Source organism: Apus apus, chromosome 6, assembly GCF_020740795.1.
Source record: "Apus apus isolate bApuApu2 chromosome 6, bApuApu2.pri.cur, whole genome shotgun sequence".
Taxonomy (NCBI): Eukaryota; Metazoa; Chordata; class Aves; order Apodiformes; family Apodidae; genus Apus; species Apus apus.
Window position 1 is genome coordinate 8,148,255 of NC_067287.1, and position 19,511 is coordinate 8,167,765.

General features: G+C 39.4%; 1 protein-coding gene across 6 annotated transcripts in view; it reads right to left on the bottom strand.

The window, feature by feature from the left end:
• Positions 1 to 9,960, bottom strand: part of SLC35F5 (solute carrier family 35 member F5) — a 33,360-nt gene extending 23,400 nt beyond the window's left edge. The window contains exons 1-6 of one of the 6 annotated variants that reach the window (XM_051622996.1): positions 9,878 to 9,939; positions 8,947 to 9,138; positions 7,167 to 7,230; positions 5,652 to 5,728; positions 1,730 to 1,871; positions 504 to 647 (exon numbers count right to left, since the gene is read on the bottom strand). In XM_051622996.1, coding sequence (XP_051478956.1) covers positions 504 to 647; positions 1,730 to 1,864 — 279 coding nt within the window. In that variant the 5' untranslated portion in view covers positions 1,865 to 1,871; positions 5,652 to 5,728; positions 7,167 to 7,230; positions 8,947 to 9,138; positions 9,878 to 9,939. The other 5 variants (XM_051622995.1, XM_051622997.1, XM_051622994.1 and 2 more) reach the window with 5 other exon arrangements.
• Between the last annotated feature and the right edge of the window lie 9,551 nt (positions 9,961 to 19,511).

Sequence of the window (19,511 nt, forward strand, 5' to 3'; positions counted from 1 at the left end):
CAAGAACATAAACCTATCACCTTTCCTAAACATGACTTTAAAAGTCTCTTAGTGAATAGTTCATAGTTCTGCCAAAAACAAAAAGAGTCAATAATAAAAATCAACTACAAATTTAAAATACTGATTTCATTGGTTCCAGATGCTGGGCAAGTAAAAGAGAACCAAAAACCAACAGTGGTGATGCTCACCAGCTCTTCTTTAAAATAATTATCCACTGCAACTGTCCAAGATAAAACCAAGCTAGACAGGCCAATGGTCTGGCCAAGTAGAGCATTTCTGATTCCTGACATATTTCACATTGCTTTTTCCTTCCTTTTCTTCCTCTCACAAGAATACAATTATGATTGCCATGCCTTCCTACTCCATGATTGAGTTTATAACTTCTTTTCTGAAAACATTATTTCACAAATATGTAAACTCTGCCACTCTCTAGTTTCTATTTTAAGTTTCTTCTGTACAAACTTCAACAATGACCAAAACATTTATAAAATTAAAATACTCACAAAAGCTGCATGCCTTCCACGAAACCCACGAGTACACTGTTGCCTCCATGGTTTCCAAACAATAAATCCCAAGAGGTATAGAACAAACATGGATGTTTTTGCAAATGTACTGAAAAAAGGTTTGTTGTACTTTGTAAAAACATACTGTGGAAAGAAAATAATTGCAGTATCCAAAATTACCAATTCACAAAATGAATGAACAGGTTTACATAGATAGTCCAGAACAGTCTGGTTCCCAGAATAACAACGCTGAGTATTGGCATGTGTGACTAAACACAGAAGTGGCCCCTACCTATTCTGGGGGTACCCTCTCCCAAGCTCTCTTAAGTGGCAACAAGAAGGCACCAAGCCATTTTCTAAGATACAATGTCACCAGAGAAAAGCTACTTATTACTTGTGTCTAACCAAGCCACACATTGATATGCCACTGAACTCACAGAGGACTGAAAATACACTCACATACAAATACTTTCTGAATGAAAGACTGCTTTTATAAGCAGCAGCACAGTAATCACAAATGAGAGAATATTACTTTAACATTTCAGTCTCAATAGTAATTTTACCAGCTCACTGGAAAAAAATATATTCCTATAGTAGCACATTAAGCAGATTTTATATGCTCAGTTTCAAAACTGATTTGGAAAATAGCAACTTAATGACAATTCAGAAATCTGAATTTGACAAGAATTTATTAAAAACTCAATTTCCATTGCTAAAACTCTATTTTAAGTCCTAAAAACTTAACATCAAGTAAATACCAGATCAGTCTCGAGATGGTAAATGTATGAACTGATTATGACAAACGTGTCTGCAATGACAGGGCTTAACTCCATGACTCAAGTCCTTTGGTCCTCGACTTCTAGATGTTCTGGACTATAAGCTACCGTACCACATAGCCTGCAACGGTATGGCTCATTTACTACTTCTCAGGAAACATTCAAGCATTATTTTTATCAATATGGCAATAAACAAAGTGAACTCCCTAATTACATAGTTATGAGCTTCTCTTGTTTAATTTTAAAGTCATCAACTTGAAATCAACAGTCACCATGTTGTGCTTGCTAATAACTTTTAGTGGATCCTAGTTAGTTCACCAACATAAAGGACATCATCACTGGAAAGGTGACTGAACTGTGCTCACCGAGCGTTTGAGTGACCACGTTTCTGCTGCCTCTCTCTCAAATAAGCTTTTCTTTTCCATTTAATGTGCATGGAACAATACTTACAGAAGTGAGTTCTGAAGAGGCAACCCATATCACATCAACAAGGAGAAGAATGACAATTCCTAGAGCCATTCGCCTACGCTGAGTGGATGAACTGCTCTGGGAGCTCATTCGATTCATGACAAAAACCCACACCATTTGTAACCTATTCAAGATTGATAAAGAAACAAAATCCAAAAGATTATAAATTGTGACCAAAAAACCCAAAAAACAACAAAACCAACAACAGCAGGGGCAAGAGTTTACTCTGTATGAAATGTACCAAATAATGCCATGAAACATTGTTCTATTGGCTAAAAAGTGGATCTTTCACAGATTGGTGTGAGATTGTGAGAGACATTAGGTGCAATTGGAAAGTGTATTAAACTTCTCAGGAATTTATCAACTCTTCTACCACTGAAGTAAGCAAAAGTAGACAAGATACACAATGCTTTTCTGGAATTTCTGTGCTACAAATTCTGCAAAATTTGAAACCACTACATTTTTGTAAATTCAGATACTCTGACAATAGAAATTATTTTAATGTTGTGTTGAATATAATTTTAATAAAGGTAGTTGTAAACATGTTTCAACTTAAGCATTTGACAAATATTTCCAAAGAATAGCAACACATTTGGGTAAATGATGAGACTTCAAAGTATAAAATAATTCAAGGAAAAAAAAACAAACAATCACTACCAACAAAAAAACAACAACAAAAAACCCAAACCACAACCCCACAAACAAACCCAAGGAAACCCACTGAAAACATACAAAACTAGATTACACAAGTGCTTGAACCCAGGAGATTTATACATCTATTTGACAGTTTATGAAATGCAGGTTTTCCCTAGAATTGGTACATGCCTATCAAAATAAGAGTAAGCATACAAATATATGAAAGAGAAAGCTTTACCTATTAATAAAACCAAAACATTGAGAATTATTTTGACTGTGCCTCAGTATAGGAACAATTAATTAAGAACACTTCACATTCTAAGAAATCAAAACTACAGCAGTAAACTAGCTTTTAAGCTTGTAATCTAGTACAAAAGTCATGCAGATTTCCCAGAAATTACAATATAGACAAGTTCAGATTTTGACACACGCAAACCTATTTTCTTTTTCATGTACACACCTCACAACTTCTAGAAGTCTCTGTTCAAGGTAGTAATAGAAAGATCTCAACTTAAGCAATTCTGGTGAATTATCAGAAAAGCACAGCTGGGTTTAAATGCTTATAGCCAGCTGCTTACAGCCAGCCAGTACATACTGGAAGAGTAAGAGTTTACCACTCAACAGAAAATTCTTTCTGAAGATACAGCTTGAGCTGCAAAAATTTGTATTAGGAAGAAGACTATTTGCAGTTAAAACATTAACATTTATGCAGGAGATGAACACTGCAGCAGTGCATAAACAGATCATGACCAAGCTTCTTTCTTCTCCTTCAGCAGGCAGAGTACTTCTGCTTTATTCAATGCACAGAGTAAACATAAGGAAACAGAACTGATATTGTTCGTGTTGGCCAAAGAAGTGGTACATTGTGACTTTAGAGGGCTTGACTTTGCACAACTTGCACTGAAAGCAAGTATTAATGTTCCTGAAAACACTAAAGTAATGTTAAGACACCACTAAAGTACTTTAAAAAAAAAAAAAAAAGGCAAGGCAAATGAGCATTTAAAAACATTGCTCATGTTTTAACTCCAAAAAAATTACAAGATTGACTGGGCCTACTCCAAACAAGTGCTGATCACGAGCATACCAGACTTACATGCATTCATATTTCTTCTAATGCTACTAGAAGTTGATTCCTATTTGTACAACTGTCCATTTAGACTTAAATTTAGGAAAACTTTAAATTGTATTATTCAAAAGCTTCAAATACAAGTGACAAGAGACTGATGTCTCATTCATCAACCTATTCATACTAGAATCTTTTAAATGTTTTCTAATGAACCTCAGTAAGATACACATACAGTAGTTCTGATTCACATTAACTTTTTATATATGTGTTTTAAGAAGAAATTAAGAGTTAATTTGGTACAGATTACATAACAACTCTTGCTATTTATTATGACAAACTCAAATACTCAAAAATCTTTGAGAGAACTCCTCAAGGAAGTGAAATCCAATTCACATTTATGGATCTAATCTTGACTTGCAGTAAACAGAGGCGATCTGCTTTGCTAATGCAGTTCCACAAATGTAAATTACACTTTGTTTTTTTCCACACATACCAACATGCAAACACTGTCTTTTAATTATTTACAAATTATTTACAAAGGAGACAGTGTTACAGTATCTTCAGTCAGGAAGCTAAATGTTGGGGTTTTTTTCCAGACTAGCCTATTCCTCAGATTAATCATTTAAATGCATGAATAGGCAGAAGGGCACTTGAGATCACTACACTGTTTCACACCTTTGACTCATGCTTCCCCTTTGCAATGCAGCCTCTGCCATGTTCAAACCTTGCCACTCTTTCATCCATTTTTCAAAGGACTTCTTTGCAAAGAGAAATCAACAAGCAAAGTTCCTGAAGTATAATTATACCACTAGATTTATGGTGATATATTCCATGTGTGGGCATTAGTACTGGATAACTATTCTGCTTTTCTGATAAAAAGGTGGGATTGACAGAGAAAGCAGAAGTCTTATTAAAGACTCAGCAAGGAATAGCAGCTTTTGTTTGATGCAGAATAAAGGAGAAAACATTTTTTCTCAAAGAGAGAATAAATACGAATACTATCATAAACCTGAGTAAGCAACAGAAAGGGTTTTGTGCTTGAAGCTTATAAGGGTATTTTCAGTTTTTATTAATTGGTCTAACAGATGTATTATGCTTCACAAACTTTGGCTTTATTTTGTTGTGACTAATAGCTTACAGCCATCGTATTACCTTACATACAGACTACAAAATGCTGATGGGTTTGCATAATATACATCAGAAAAGGAAGCTGAGCATAAAAAGAGTTCCAAAGGAGCTAGAAGGAAGACATCTCATTCCTTGTCAAGCTACAGCATGCCACATGAACAGTGGTAAGGTGTACCAGAAATGGGAACCACTCCAGCCTTTCATCAGTGACATTCTGTAGGTAGGAGGGGAAGAGGTAGCTGGAGACAGGAAGGAATGGCAGTAGCCTGATCAATTTGCCATCTCCACTCCACAGGCTTACATCCCTAGCTCTTCTGTTCTCACCACAAACTGCTTCAAAGCATACAGCATGTATACACTGTGCACAGAGCACACAACTTGTCAACATTAGGCTTGTACAAATCCCTTGCTTTAAGATCCCTTAGCAGGAGGGAAAGAAAGGATGCTGGAATATCTAGTACTTCTTTGAAAAGAGGTTACATAAGAAGTTTTTCAGACTATAAGTACACGATACACCATTTCTTTTCTACCTATAAGCAGATTTAAAAATTCTAATTAAAGAGCCCATACTTACATCTTAAACTTCTTTATATGTTTCAGTAATAGCTGCTATTACATCTTCATCTGACTTTAAAGTGTCTGTTTAACATTTCTGTGTGCCTAATATAACCCTTTGCTTGGTTCTTCCCTAAAACAGAAAGAAGCTTAACAAGGAAGGAGGACTACAAAGTCTTCACCATGTAGCAAGATGTACCTTCAAGCTAGTAGCTGACTAAAAAAGTTACAAAGCAGCAATACTAAAATGTTTATCATATTCAGCAGAAAAACAGAGCCTTACTTACATACTAAGTTTTAGGGCAGAATTAAAACCTGTAAAACTTGACCCAGAATGCAAGGACAGATAGCAAATATTTTGAGACATTACAGACAGACACATTATCCAACTAATTGACAAAGCATCAGGATGTGTGAACTTGTAACGAAATCCAATTCCACACATTTCTTTGTATTTGGCTTCTGTACATTGACAGCAACATGCTCTGACAAAAACAAACACAGAACAAACATACCTACCTTTCACTGGTAACTGTAAAAACAAAGAAAAAAATGCTAACAAACTTCACACATCATGTCAAAGTGAAGACAGTCTCCTAAAAAGAAAAAAAAGACAAAGTTTGAAAATTTGCATACGTATGTATATTAACCACTTATATTTGCAAAACACTTTCTAAAATTGCAAGATCAACAAGTGTCAGTCACAGCTCAAGTTTTAAATGTTAGAGACATGCAGATACAGAACCTTCAGAATCAGTACACATCAAAAATGCTAGCAGAACAGCACTGAAGTGCAAGAAAACAGCACTGCTTACTGGTTTGGATATTTCAAAGAATATAATACCTTCCTTATTAATTAAATACAAGAGGCTCACATGAGAAGGAAGAAGCTGATGACATTCAGTTCTAAATTTTTACACTACCCAGAGAAAGACTGTGTGGGGCTCTGAGCAACCTGGACTAGTGGAAGGTGACCCTGCCCATGGCAGCGGGGGTGGAACTAGATGATCTTTAAGGTCCCTTCCAATTCTATGATCTTTCCACAATTTGAACAAGTATTATTACTGTATCAAAAAATGTAAAAACTTACATTTTTATTTTAAATTCAGACCCTATAAAGACATTCAGCAACACCCAATTTCAAATTGTAATATAAGAAAAGAAACATTACACCTAGGGGACTTGAGTAAAAGTGTTATACTATACCAATCAAAAGCCCATCTAACCTGCAAGTATTTGCAAATTCAGATGTTGGCAAGTATATGGTGCTCCAAAAGAAGGCACAACAAACCTGGAACTGACAACCCAGAATAATAAAGCCATAAGTTTTATTGCCTGGAAGTGCTGGGATTTTTTTTTTTCTTTTCTTATTCATGTGAAAGGTTGCTAAGCTCTGGTTTGGGCATATCAACAGCAATACTAAATATCACTAAGAGAAAGATAAAATTCAATTGCTTACTTTCAGCCCCTACTTAATCCATACTAATTATACTAAAGTAACGAGGTGCAGAACTTGCACCTAAATTTGGTTATTATGCAAGGTATGTACCTTACCCTCTGTCAGCATCTAAGATCTGCTGTGGGCTGACTGGAGCTCATTACACAGAACACTGTTCAACGCTTATTACCAATAAATAAACCATTTCAGGATAAGGATAAAAATGTAGCATGTTAATATAACATCTGACACCTAAAATGAGAACTATACAAGACACTTCTCTGAAAGAGCATGACTTCACTCTTGCAAAACATTTAGTTCATCAAGTGCATAGAGTTATGACAGTTTTAAGCCACCAGAAGACATAAAAGGCTGAAATTGAAATGGTTTAAAAGTAAATACAATATTCCACCCTATTAAATATAACAAAACTTCAGTGTGTTTGCCTTTCATTTCCATTATTAGGTAACAGAAGTTATACCATGTGGAAAGCATATTTAATATTCCAGTTGAAATTTGACATTTGAAGGAATAGAAATTTAAAAGGCATTTCTCAATATCATAATTTTCAGCAAATAGCAGTCTTTTTCATTTACCATTTAGCAGTGTTAGAGTTGCCATCTTGCAGAACCATTTTCCATCCAGTTACATGAAGATCTTCTGCAAAAAGAAACATAAAAAAATAACTTTTCCTGTCACAACACTATTTTGTTTTTAAAATGCTAGTGCCCTAGATCACGTAAGCTGAGTCACCATCATAACTGATAACACAAAAAAGATAAGAAATGGTCTCACTACGTAGTCTACAACATATTCTCTCCTAGCTGATGACACAAAAGCCAAGAGGCTCAAGGGCCCATTCAGTTCTACTGTTCTGAATGTGCAATTGACTTCTCAAGACAGGCTGTATAACTCCACCATTGCAACCTTATTTCTATAGCACTAAATGTTTCTTTCTGCAGACCATGACTTTTTCCATAGTAAAAGTTCTACCCTAAAAGGAAAAATCATGTGAAGTTCACAAAATTAGAAATAACTTGTATTGCATTGACATTAGGGAAGAGAACATTATGAGTAGCACTGCCAGATTCTTGCAAAACAGATGTATTGCCTCTAGCTGTCCTAAGAGGAAGACAACCCCCAAAAAAGTACAACACGAGACCCAGAACAGCAGCTCAGTCACAAACCATGGTGCAAGTCAACTTGAAATTCTTCCTTGTATTTACTCAAGATTATTTCAAACACAATTTGAAAGATAACATACCAAGATAAGGCTTGCACACTGAATAGTTTTAGTTTTTCCAGTTATACTGGCTGCTCCAATAATACAAGTTCTGGGACACAAACCACCCCCTCTCCTGTAACATGTACTGTCATCAGGTGATTCTCATTTCATATTCGATTACTTTCAAGGTAAGATGAACAGAGACACTGTTTTAACTCCAGACAGAAAAGAGCTGAAAGTAAATTGATGGACATATTACACTCATCCTTCTAATTCTGAAAATGTACGTTAAAGCAACATGAATACAACTCTGACCTCCGCTCAACTTTCAAGGGCATCACAGTAAGAGAGCAAAAGCAAGAATCTTCAGAGGAGATGAGAAGGTGAGCTTTATACAACATGACAATTATATTCACTACAGCCCTGTAATCTTTACTAAAGGAAAGTTTCCTGTATAACCTGTAGGCTATAGTGAAGCACAAGACAAAAAAAAGAAACTGAAACCAAGTTTTTCATGTCAGTACCAAGTACTGCAAGTAGAGTTGACCATTCCTAGCTAAATAAAAAGTTATACAAGACCAAAGTTTGAACAGAAATCACACTAATATCAGTACCAAAAAGAGGGAGAATTTAGCTTCCCAGACAGAGCTGGCAGTGCACAACAGTCAAACTGCCTTGACACTGCTGGATTCTGGTACCTAAGGAACAACTGAAAGTTTCCTACTCAGTAGCTACTTATAATTTGCTGTTTTAAACAGATAGCAATAGATGAGGAATATTAAGTTTATTGCGTGCTTTGTAGCCTTTACCAAAGCTACCGGAGTATCTAACAACATACTTCTCAGGTTCATTCTCACTTCATCCCAGCAGGACTACAACCCAGCTGGGCATGAAGATCTGTGACCACACAGAGTCAGAAACACTCGTCTCTAGTAAGCAGAATGGAAGTTGGCAAGTGGAATTGACATGGCCCTCCTTAACCTCTTCCAACAACATCAGAAGAAAAACTTAATATCAAGCTGCCAAGGCCTCTTTAAGGGTTACCATACATAGAGCAACCTCTAGACATGTAATATTGGCTGAGAATGACAAGTCATATCCATTTCACATTCTATCCGTCTAATCTTGTCTGGTGCAAGATCTAAACATACCACGCTTTGTCACAGGATCAACAGCCACAGATAAGAACAAGCACAGCAGCCTTCAAAAACTGCACGTCACTCCGGTATCTGAAAGCTCAGCCTTCCAGGCATGCTAGAAATCTGCAAAATCACCGCGTTCAGAGACGTGCTTGCAGAGTGAAGGGGGGGGGGGTCTTCTCCTTCCTTCCTGCCCACGGGGATCTTTGGGGGAAGGCAGTAAAGAGAAGGAAACAAGTAAAACTCCTTAACACACTCAGAAAACTGGAAGCCTGAGGAGAAAGAAACATGACTCAAGCCCTGGGGATCAGAGAGCAGGAAGAATGAGCACCCGTTTCGCACCAGCACGTAAAACTAACACCGGAGATTGCAGGGGGGAAAGGGAGACACGAGCCCAGGCAGGGAGAAGCAGCAACCTCCTCGCACCTCGGACGAGGCAGGAGACAGAGTCCGCCACCTGCCAGCTCGCCCCAGGGAAAGCCGAGTCCCTTCATACACATCCCCTCCGAACCCGGGCAGGCCGGCTGTGCCTGAAGAAGGGAGGAAAGCGCTTCCCGCAACCCCGCTAGCACAGACGTGCGCGGGACGGGGCCGAGGCTCGGCAGCCGGAGGAAGGGGCGTCACACGCTCCCCCCGACCGCCGCGGGACGCCGAGAGGGGCCGGCGGGACACGGGCCGGCTGACAGCGCCGGGGGAGCCGCCCCGGCCTCCCCTGGCCGCGCACGACGGGAGGAGGCACAGCCCGCCCGCCCCGGCGAGCAGGGGCCCGGTCTCGCCCCCCTCAGCCCCAAGGGCCGGGGGCAGCGGGGCGGGCGAGGCCTCTGGCCCGCGACCCCCCGGCTGACAGGCGCGGCGGGGCTGGGCTGCGCGGGGGCGGCAGGCCCGGCCCCCCCCGCGCTCGGCTGACCGGAGGTCCGCGACGGCCCCGTCCCCGCGGCGGTACCTGAGGCCGCGCAGGGCCCGCAGCTCCGTCCGGCGGCGGCACCGCCCGCTGCGCTGCGCTGCCCTCCCCTCCTCCTCCTCCTCCTCCTCCCCTCCCGCCCGCCTCCAAGATGGAGCCGCGCGCGAGAACCCACCCCCCGGCCCCGCCCGGCCCATCGAGGCGCTCGGGAGCCGCTCGCCTGCCCTGCCTGCCCTGCCTGCCCGGGCGGGCCGGGCCCAGGGCAGCGCGGCCCCCGCGTCCCTCCCGCGCCGAGCCGGGAGGCTCCGGCGCCTGAAGCGGGGCGGTGCGGCTGCCCGGGCTGGGTCCTGCCTGCCCGGGCTGCGGGTGCCTTCCCGGCCGGCCGGACCGACCGAGCAGCGCGGAGCCATTCGCAGCGGCGAAAAAAAGCCGCCCAGGGAAGCTGCGTCTGCCCCGTCCCTGGCAGTGTCCAAGGGCAGGCTGGACGGGGCGTGGAGCAACCTGGTCTGGTGGGAGGTGTCCCTGCCCGTGCGGGGGGCTGGGACTGGAGGATCGCTCAGGTCCCTTCCCACCCAAACCGTCCTGTGGTTCTGTGGAAAGCTGCCCGTGGGCTGGGGAGGAAAAAAAAAAAAAGGGTAGTAAGAGCTTCTGCTGCTTTCATCAAGAGCGTGGAGCATCCGTCCCGCGGCGGCGGGGGCCGTGCTGTGGCTGCCGGGAGCGGCGGGGGGTCCCTCGGGATGCGGGGGGTCCCTCGGGATGCGGGGGCCCGGGGGCCCGGCGGGTGCCGCTCGCAGCAGCGAGATGAGCAGGTGGCAGAAAGGAAAGAAGCCGAAAGGTGCAGGAAGAGAGGACGCAGAGGAAGAGTGAGGAACTGAAGAGCGAGAGATGGAGAAGTGGGATGGAGCTCGAAACTAGTCTGTCAAGAAGGGGGAAGACCGAAAAACCAAAGTGAGGAAGACCCTTGAGAAACGCCCTAAAATGCAGGCATATGGTGGAAGCTTTTTTTTCCACAGTTACTGTCATCCTTACACGGCGATGCAAAATCTCACGGGACTGGGAAGTAGTAGCAACTAATTCAGTTCTCAAAACGGATGTCTGCTTCACTGTCAGCACGCTTCTAATATCATAACAACGTGAAATTGTATAGATGTATCATTGTATAGATGTATAAGCTACAGTTGTAGCTTGTGTTGTGTAGATGTTAAAGCACAGTTACCTTTGAGATGTGTGTAGGTTATTGACTTTCCAAGCTTAAAAGGAAATAGGAGGGGAACTTACAATCTACCAATAAGTAATGATTAAAATAAACTGGCATAGGCCTAGATGAAGTTGCAAACTCAGGTTCTGATTGGTTTTATAGTCCACGTTACTTCCTTGTAGTCAGTGTTGATCAGTATTTAAGAACTGAACTCGTAACACTGACCTAAAGATAACCAGTGGTGTAAATAATGTGTTGCAGATTATCCAGTATTCACCCATCAAGTGCTATTCACACTTACAAACTTGAAAGAAATATTTCAGCCTTCCTACAATCAGTGATTCAAGAGATCTGTTACCTCTCATATGTTATGAATATGTTATAACATATCATAATATGTCTGGATAAGTGTTACTGTTGGACTAGAATTATTTCCAGTAAGTAAATAAAAGTTACTTCTTAAGAAGAAAAGAAAAACCTTTTAGGAACTTCTAGCCTGAAACTGGTTTGGGGATTTTTTTGTGAGCCTTCATTTCTTAATAGGCCTGTATTTTTATTTGCCTGTAGTAGCACTGAGAGGCATGCAACAAACTTGATGCCTCATAAAATCAGTTGTCAGAAGCAGTAAGATAGAATCCCTACACTAAAGCATTTATAGTCTAAACACAAGAAAATGCAGTGGGTTATGCTCTTGGTTCAAACTGTATTTTTTAATGTCTTCTGAGTATATATTATAAATGATACTGCATTGATTTGTTGTGATTCTGGCTTCACTATCTTCTGCCTTTACACCAAAATTGCCAAAATATGCATTATGGTGCTTTTAAATGAAATTTTGACTTCACAACTTTGGTAAAAGATTTTAGGTAAAATTAATTTCTTGGACAAAACTGCAGGAAAATAGCAGTTCTTGTGAAATGGTGCTTTTTGTGGAATTTGGAGGAGCTGAAAATTATATAAAAGGTAATGACAAAAATGTGTATGCATCTCACAGCATCTAATTCTCCTGCACATCTTTGCTCCAAGTGTTTATACTGAGACTCAGTAAACTGAAATGGCTTATCCAAGGTCGGTTAGTTAGTAAGTGGCAAAACCTGAGTAGACAACAGAAGAGTTATGACTACAGAGAAACTACACGTAATACTTTTTAACAGCTAATAGGGCTTTTACTAAGTATCTTGAAAATTATTATGCGTAGTTTATATTAAAATGATGTAAATATTTTCTGTTTTAAAAAAAGCTGCATGTGTTCTTGTGAGCAGAGAGAGTAGCTAAGGGAATAGGGAAGATGCAGATTCCCAGTCTCTTCTGTCTTAGCTGATCACACAGTGATAGAAAAGCTCTGGAAAAGAGGAATTCACCTTGGAGAGTTGGCATAATAAAGCTCAACTTGGTTTGCTGTCCCAGGCCAAGTGCTGTCCCACAGTGTGTGGCAGTAGCTGGTGCTAGGGATGGCAAAACACCTGGAGATGCACAGATTTTATGTCTGTTTTCCTCCAGTCTCCTTTGACAGAGTAAAGCATATCAAATCCCAACTGTGAATTAAACCCATCTTCCTGAGAGCAGCTCCATGTCCTCTCTTGCATGTGAGTTTTCTTATTTATTTTTTATGAGGCTATGCAGTTTGCATCTCAATGGGTCAGCAGGTAAATCCAACTTGTTGATGTTTTGATTTTAAACGTTTTGACTGAGGCAGGAGAAAATGTGGTTCTTAAGGTGGAGTGCCAAGTTTCTCTTCACCATAGGCTGAGGCACTGGCACTGGGGTTCCTGAGGCATTTGAAGAAAAATAGGTCAACATTGTCAGAAGCCCAGAAGTTTCTACCTTCTACATGGAGAAATATAACAAGATTCCTGTATTTTTAGCTCTTGACTAAGTATTTTACTTCATAGTGTAAAATTTCACATAATGATCTTGCGTCTCTCTGAAAGAAACTATTCTAAGAATTATTTCCCTTTTTTTTTTACTGTTCCTTTTTTAGGAATGAGAGTTTCAGTAATCACATGTAATAAAATTTTATGTATCTTGCAAATACACACATGCTGTGTATTTAGTATTTGTACTGTGAATATTTTAATTACACAAATAGTACTTTTATAGGCAAAGGAAAATTTTATCTACTTCCCAGCAACACTGTGATATTTTCATAAGAGAAAACATCCTCAATTTTATTTTACAAACCTGCTAAATTTCACTTTTACAGAAAATTTTAATTTACTTTCTGCTCATGTACATTCTAGTTATGAGTACATAACTGATTTGCATGAAATAGATCACATCCCAAGAAGGAACATTAATACTCTGAAGGGCTCATACTAGATCTCTTATAAAGGAATTTAATCTACTTATTTTAGACAAATGCTTCCTTCAGAAGAATTTGGATAAGATCATTGATGAACAAGCTGTTCATGTTGATGAACAAGAGAAAGCAGCACAAGAAACTGTATTTAAGTTTAAACTGATAAAGTCAGTTTTGATCAACTTCTTCTTAGGGGAAGGATGTAGTCTTAAGTGTTCAGGACTAGACTTGGTGTAGGATGCACGACAGCAGAGTCTTCCCCTGTTCTGTTGGGTTGGACCAGAAGTCCATCCAGCTCAGAATCGTGCTCCACAATGACTCAGTGGATGCCTGGGTAAAGGGTAATGGAAACAAGGCACTTAGAGAGCAATCATTTCCATAGCACATCCTTGTAGTTTTTAGAAATAAATGGTTTACAGCATCCTTATCTGGAAGTTTGTAATTCAGCCAGTATATTTAATAGCTCTTGATGGACTTTATGAACTTGGCTATTGCCTTCTGTGAACCCAGTTATGTCGTAAAACTTCAGCTGTTAAGGATTTATTTAGGTAGAGTCTTGTGGAATAAAAGAAAATGCTTCATTTTGCTTGGGTTTAGCCCGCTGGTTAATAGTCTTATCACATAACTTGTAAGAGTTGTTCCACTTCACCTTCTTTGCACCATCTGAGTTTTAATGCATCTTACAGTTGTTCCCCACTGCCCTTGCAGAGCCCTAAATCCGACTTTGCATGAAGCCACTCGTGACTGAGGGAACAGTTCTATTGCTTGACTATCCTCTCTGCCTTCCCCTGCTCCCAATCCAATTCTGGAGATGCTGGAATTAAAACATCAAAATATCACGAGTTTGACTGCGGTAGCTACTATTTCCATTTTGTTCTCAGTCCTCTTTTGTGTATTTGCAAACATTTTGTATTTATTACCTTTGCTGAGCTGTTACACAGCAGTTTTCCTGTTTTACCTTGTGACAAGGCTCTAGGGAACATCAGTGCTTAAAACTGTATTATTTTGAATAAAAATTATGCTGGTTAGTATGCAAACTACCAGTCCTCAGAGGGAAAATGTTATGCTGCAGATATATTAGAAGCAAGAACCACAAATATTTTTGCAATGTAGCTTTTTGTCAACCATTACTTTTAATAGCTGTAAAAATGAACTAGAATTGAGAGCTTTTTCTGCTTCTTACTGAACATTGCTTGCAAATATTAGCTAATAATAAGATTACAGACTAGTAAAACAACTTGTTTGGGGAACTTGTCACCACTTATTTCAGTCTCTTTACTTTGCTGATTTATAATAGTAAAGAAAACAGGAGCTTTAATTGGCAATGGTATTTCACAGTCTGAAAATTGCTAAATTGCTATCAGTCAATTATTTTCAGTAGATGAACCGTGATCATAACTTGTTAAAAAAAGACAATTTAAAAAGCCATTTGGATACCTACCCAAGCAAAACAAAAAGTAAATGGAAAGTAAACCTTGAGAAGTGTTCTGAATTACAGAATTACCATGCCATTGAGAAGAAATGAGATGCAGGAGGGGACTGCATGCATAACCTTCATGCATGCTGACAAGTAGCCATTTGAATACCATAGTTAGCAGAAATGCATGTGTGAGCACAAGTACCTGCTCTGTCTGGAGGAGCAATTGAAAAAAAGAAACAGGCCTTAACAGAAAGTCAAATGTGTTTTTTACTTAAATTGAATATTCCCATAAAAGCAAGTTTCTAAAGGAAGTTTTCTAATGTCAGGCAGTTTTCCCAGCACAAGGCTAAACAGTTGCAATTGCATGTGATCTGACCCTTGTATGTTCAGAACACAGAACAGATTTTGACATTTGTGCTTTTGCACATTCCTGTATGAATAATCAGAATGATTCACTGAGGCTCATTGCAACATAAGGTACCATTGGAAGTGAATTGCAGTATTGCCCAATATGGTAATAGTTTAGTGATCCCTTGCTGGGCATGTATTCTATTAAAGATAAGTCAAGTATTCTCATAAGAAGCACCTTATGCAAAGGAACAAATGTCCTATATTGATTTTTACAGAATTAGCATGGGAGACATACTGTGTGTATATAGGTTCTATACACAGAGCATGCAAATGGATTAAACTGGAAGTTATTCTGCAGGGACATACAGGAGAGAAAGTCTCTGTTTCTCACATCTTGTAATGTTTGCAAGTACCTATGCTCTTTTCAGTTTGCACCAAAAAATGAAGTTTATCAGATGAGAAATTGCACTGCCAGAGTTACTGATCTGAGGTTTTGCCAGTGCATTTTTTTCAGACAGTAAGTTTTCAAAATAAATTGTCCTTAAAGGTCAAGTTGGTCAGCTTGTTAGGATGGCACACCAACTTGAAAAAGCAGGTAGTGCTCCCAAAAGGTATTTTAATGCCTCTATTCTTGCAGGAAGGGCTAACATAATCCATGTAATCTGTCTACAAGATTTTACCCACCTTATATATTCATTTGCATAATTTGCCACAGCCTTTGCTTTCAGTACAGCTTTGAAAAGCAGTACAGTGAAATGCTTGGGTACAGTGTTTCTGTTAGTTTTGATATATTTCTGATACTAGACTATCTATCTGATACTAGAGCATATTCTTACAAATTGACTGTGGCCTTCTTCAAAGACAAAAGCATGCATATAATCCTTACAATGGCTGACACAGTATTGTAGAGTTGCAAATCAGCTTTTATACTTTTTGATGATCCATGAAGGCACTATTTCAGGAAAATTTCCTAGAGTCTTTCAGCAGGACAAGCAAGAAACTCCCACTTTACTGAAATGAGTTACCATTTTCTTTCTCTATATATTATCAAACAAACTGAATAAACCTAGTGTGGAGGTACCCAGCATTCAGAAACAGTGTTTTGAAATTGTTTCCATTTTTTATATATGCAGCATTGTCACTGGGAAGAAATCAATCTATCTATCTATCTATCTATCTATCTATCTATCTATCTATCTATCTATCTATCTATCTACCTATCTATCTATCTATCTATCTATCTATCTATGAAAATAGTATGTTTCAAGTGTTTCCACTAATTTAACTATTATTGTTCATTGTGTCTAAATAAATAATGAATCTTAGTAAGAAGCTAGGGCTCCATACAGCTATGATAATTGAAAAAGGTACTGCAGGATCTGTTCATTGCTACCCCCCAGCACTGCTGGAGAGAGATACTAGAGAGAACATTCTTTGTCCTGCTAGAAAGAAGGCAGGCAAATTATTTAACCCATCAGAGAGGATATTTTTAGTTACATCTCATTTTGTCTGGAGATGATTAGGGAGTGCTTATTCATCCTGTTGCTAATAGAACTGTGGGTGCTATAATATCCAGCTGACTGGAAAGGCTGGTACCATTTTCAAGCAGCACAGTGTTGCATCCAGAGCAGGATATCTGGCTATGCAAGTTCCAAACTCTCCTAGTTCTCCTCTCCTTCCCTGCATTATCCTGAAGTAACTACAATAACAGCAACATGGCACACCAAACGTAGTTGTGATACAGTAGCCTTTAACATCTGTTGTCTTCTAAAAGCTAATCTGAGGAGCCAACAGTTTGGATCGACAGAAAACAACATGCTTTTTTCAAAAGTCACAGAACAATGAAAAAATCCAAAAAGGTATGATACAAGTGTTTCTAAAAAAAGCCAGTTAGAACAGGAGGTAAAATATTAGCAGCAAAACTCTCTCAAGAGCTGGCAAATATCTCTTGGAAGTCTGAACAAGTGTATCTCTACAGAAACTAATTTGTTTACCTGTCATACATTCGATTGCTCGCAGGTTCCAATGTTTGAATAGCTCAGAAATCCATGGTGCCATCACTTGCTCTGTGATTCTTCATGCTCCCACTTCTGTGAAATGACCCACTTGGATCATCTCGAATCTCTTGCTCATTTTTAAGGCTTGGTTTGACCTCAGTGAGCTTCTGTGCTCTGCTGGAAACCCCAATGGTTTTAGACACCTGCAATGACTGCTGAACTGCAAGCTTATCAAGTAGTGAGGTACTAATTTGACATGGATGACATCTTTGAATAAAAATCAGAAGATAACTATATTAAAAATGGTGTTTTTACATACGTTTGCAAGTTATCATGGGTTCTGCTGAAATTAATGGTTCATGACATAATGAACATGAAAGTCGATGCCTAAAGTACAGCCATAAAGGCAAGTCAGATGCTTCCATTAGTGATAGATTTAGGTTCTCAGTTCTTTTGAAGTGTTTAAGTCATACAAAAAAAACAGCAATACCCATGTGTTCCAACCAAGAAAGGAAATAGGTACAACTGAGAACACACAATGATGTTTGTTACAACAGAAAGCACAGATTTCTGATCATGGCCAGGCTATGTATTAACATCACTTGGCTCCCAGGTGTCCCTGTGTGGAGCCTGTGCCGTGCGGACACAACTCAAAGGCAGAGAATCCTACCCTGTTTTGGTGTGGCAGGAATCCTGCTGCCACTGTTTTGCTCATTCACTTAGGGAAGCTTTAGCAAGGAACAAGATGTATTTGTTATGAAAAAGCACAGAATAGCAGCATAAACAATTCTGAATGGAAAAGCAAGCTGTAAATAGGAATGCAGTGCTTCTCTAGACAGCATGACTTTTACAGATTTTGCCTCTGCCCAGAACATCAAGATCTTATTTAAGTCATCACATTTTCAGTCAAATTCTTCCTTTATATTTTCTAGGCTGATCTTTTTACATACATTTTACTGTTATTCCTCTAAAATATAACGGGCAATAGTGGTGTCATCATTATAATAGTACAAGGATATAAACAAGGCCCCTTTTAGGAGTTTTTCTCTCTCCTTAAATACCTTGTTTCAGTGTTGTGGTTTTTTTGTTTGTTTTGTTTTGTTTTTTCCCCTCATTCATTGTTTTAAAAAAATAGGATTGGACTAATTATATTTTGAAAGTTAATGATTATAGTTGCTCTAAGTCAGAACTCTTGGAAAGCAGCCACATCAAATGAGATTCTGGTAATTTGCCATGACTTTACCATGTGCAGCTCCATGAAATCACATACTTTCCATATGGCTGTTGCTACAGCTATGCCAAAATCAACCAATGACACTATAATTTTCCTTGTGGCTCTTTCTGGAAGAAATCTACATACATCATGTATCAGGGTAGGTAAAATGTTTTCTTGTTTAGCTCTCCATAGTATTCCACCAACTATTGTTAAAACCTCATTCTGTTAAAATACTCAGAATATGATGGATTATTAAGCAATGTACTTTATAATAAATTCTTAAAATAAAGTGGATATTGTCTACTCCAGACCTGATTTTTCTTGGCTGTTTCTCTAGCTGTCATTGTCAGCTTTACTAGGGTTTAAGGGATATTGAGTGTGATGTACTGGATATTAGTCTACCTATGCATTAGTCTACCTCTACTGGATATTAGTCTACCTAACATGTAGACCAACAGGTAGTTTATACCAATCTAAAAGGCAACATGTTGATCCAGGCAAGATTTTCAGCCCTCTTGGAAATTTCCAAAATCATTTCATCCCTGCAACTTTCCCTTCCTTTTGTCTCATTTCTTGCACTTTACTGTGCTTCCCAGGCCTTGATCTATACATGGATTCCCAGAGTTGCTCTTTCTGCACGCTCAAGGGCAGGCCATTTACTGCATGAAAATGATCCAGAATGAGCAAGATGCTGACAAGCTCCCCATGTAGCTTAGCAAGTGGGTTGTAATGCTTTTGTTTAGCTATGCACTTCTTCAGGCTGAAGGACTTGTGACAGTTTAATATGTAGTACTGCTGGAGCTAGTAAATCAAACCTGCATCACAGAAAATTTGGGGCCTGAAGACTTACTCATATAAAAATGGCTGAAAGCTGCCTGAAAATTCATCTGAAAATTCAATCTCCATCTGAATGAAACTGTTAGACTACCCCTGTGTTCACTTGTTGACTAACAGAGATACTTTCCTTCTGAACTTCTCTCATTCCTTATGCATTTATATTCACCTGCATTCTCTTGTTTCATATTTACGTGGTAAATTGCCTGGAACAAGCAACAGAAGGAGGATGCTCTGCAATGGTAATTACTGCTGTTATTATGGATATTCAGGAAAAGATGACCTGCAACCCAACTGTGCTTTCAAAAGCTGGACTGTGATGCATCATGGAACAATGATAGTGCTGGATTAGGTCTGTTCT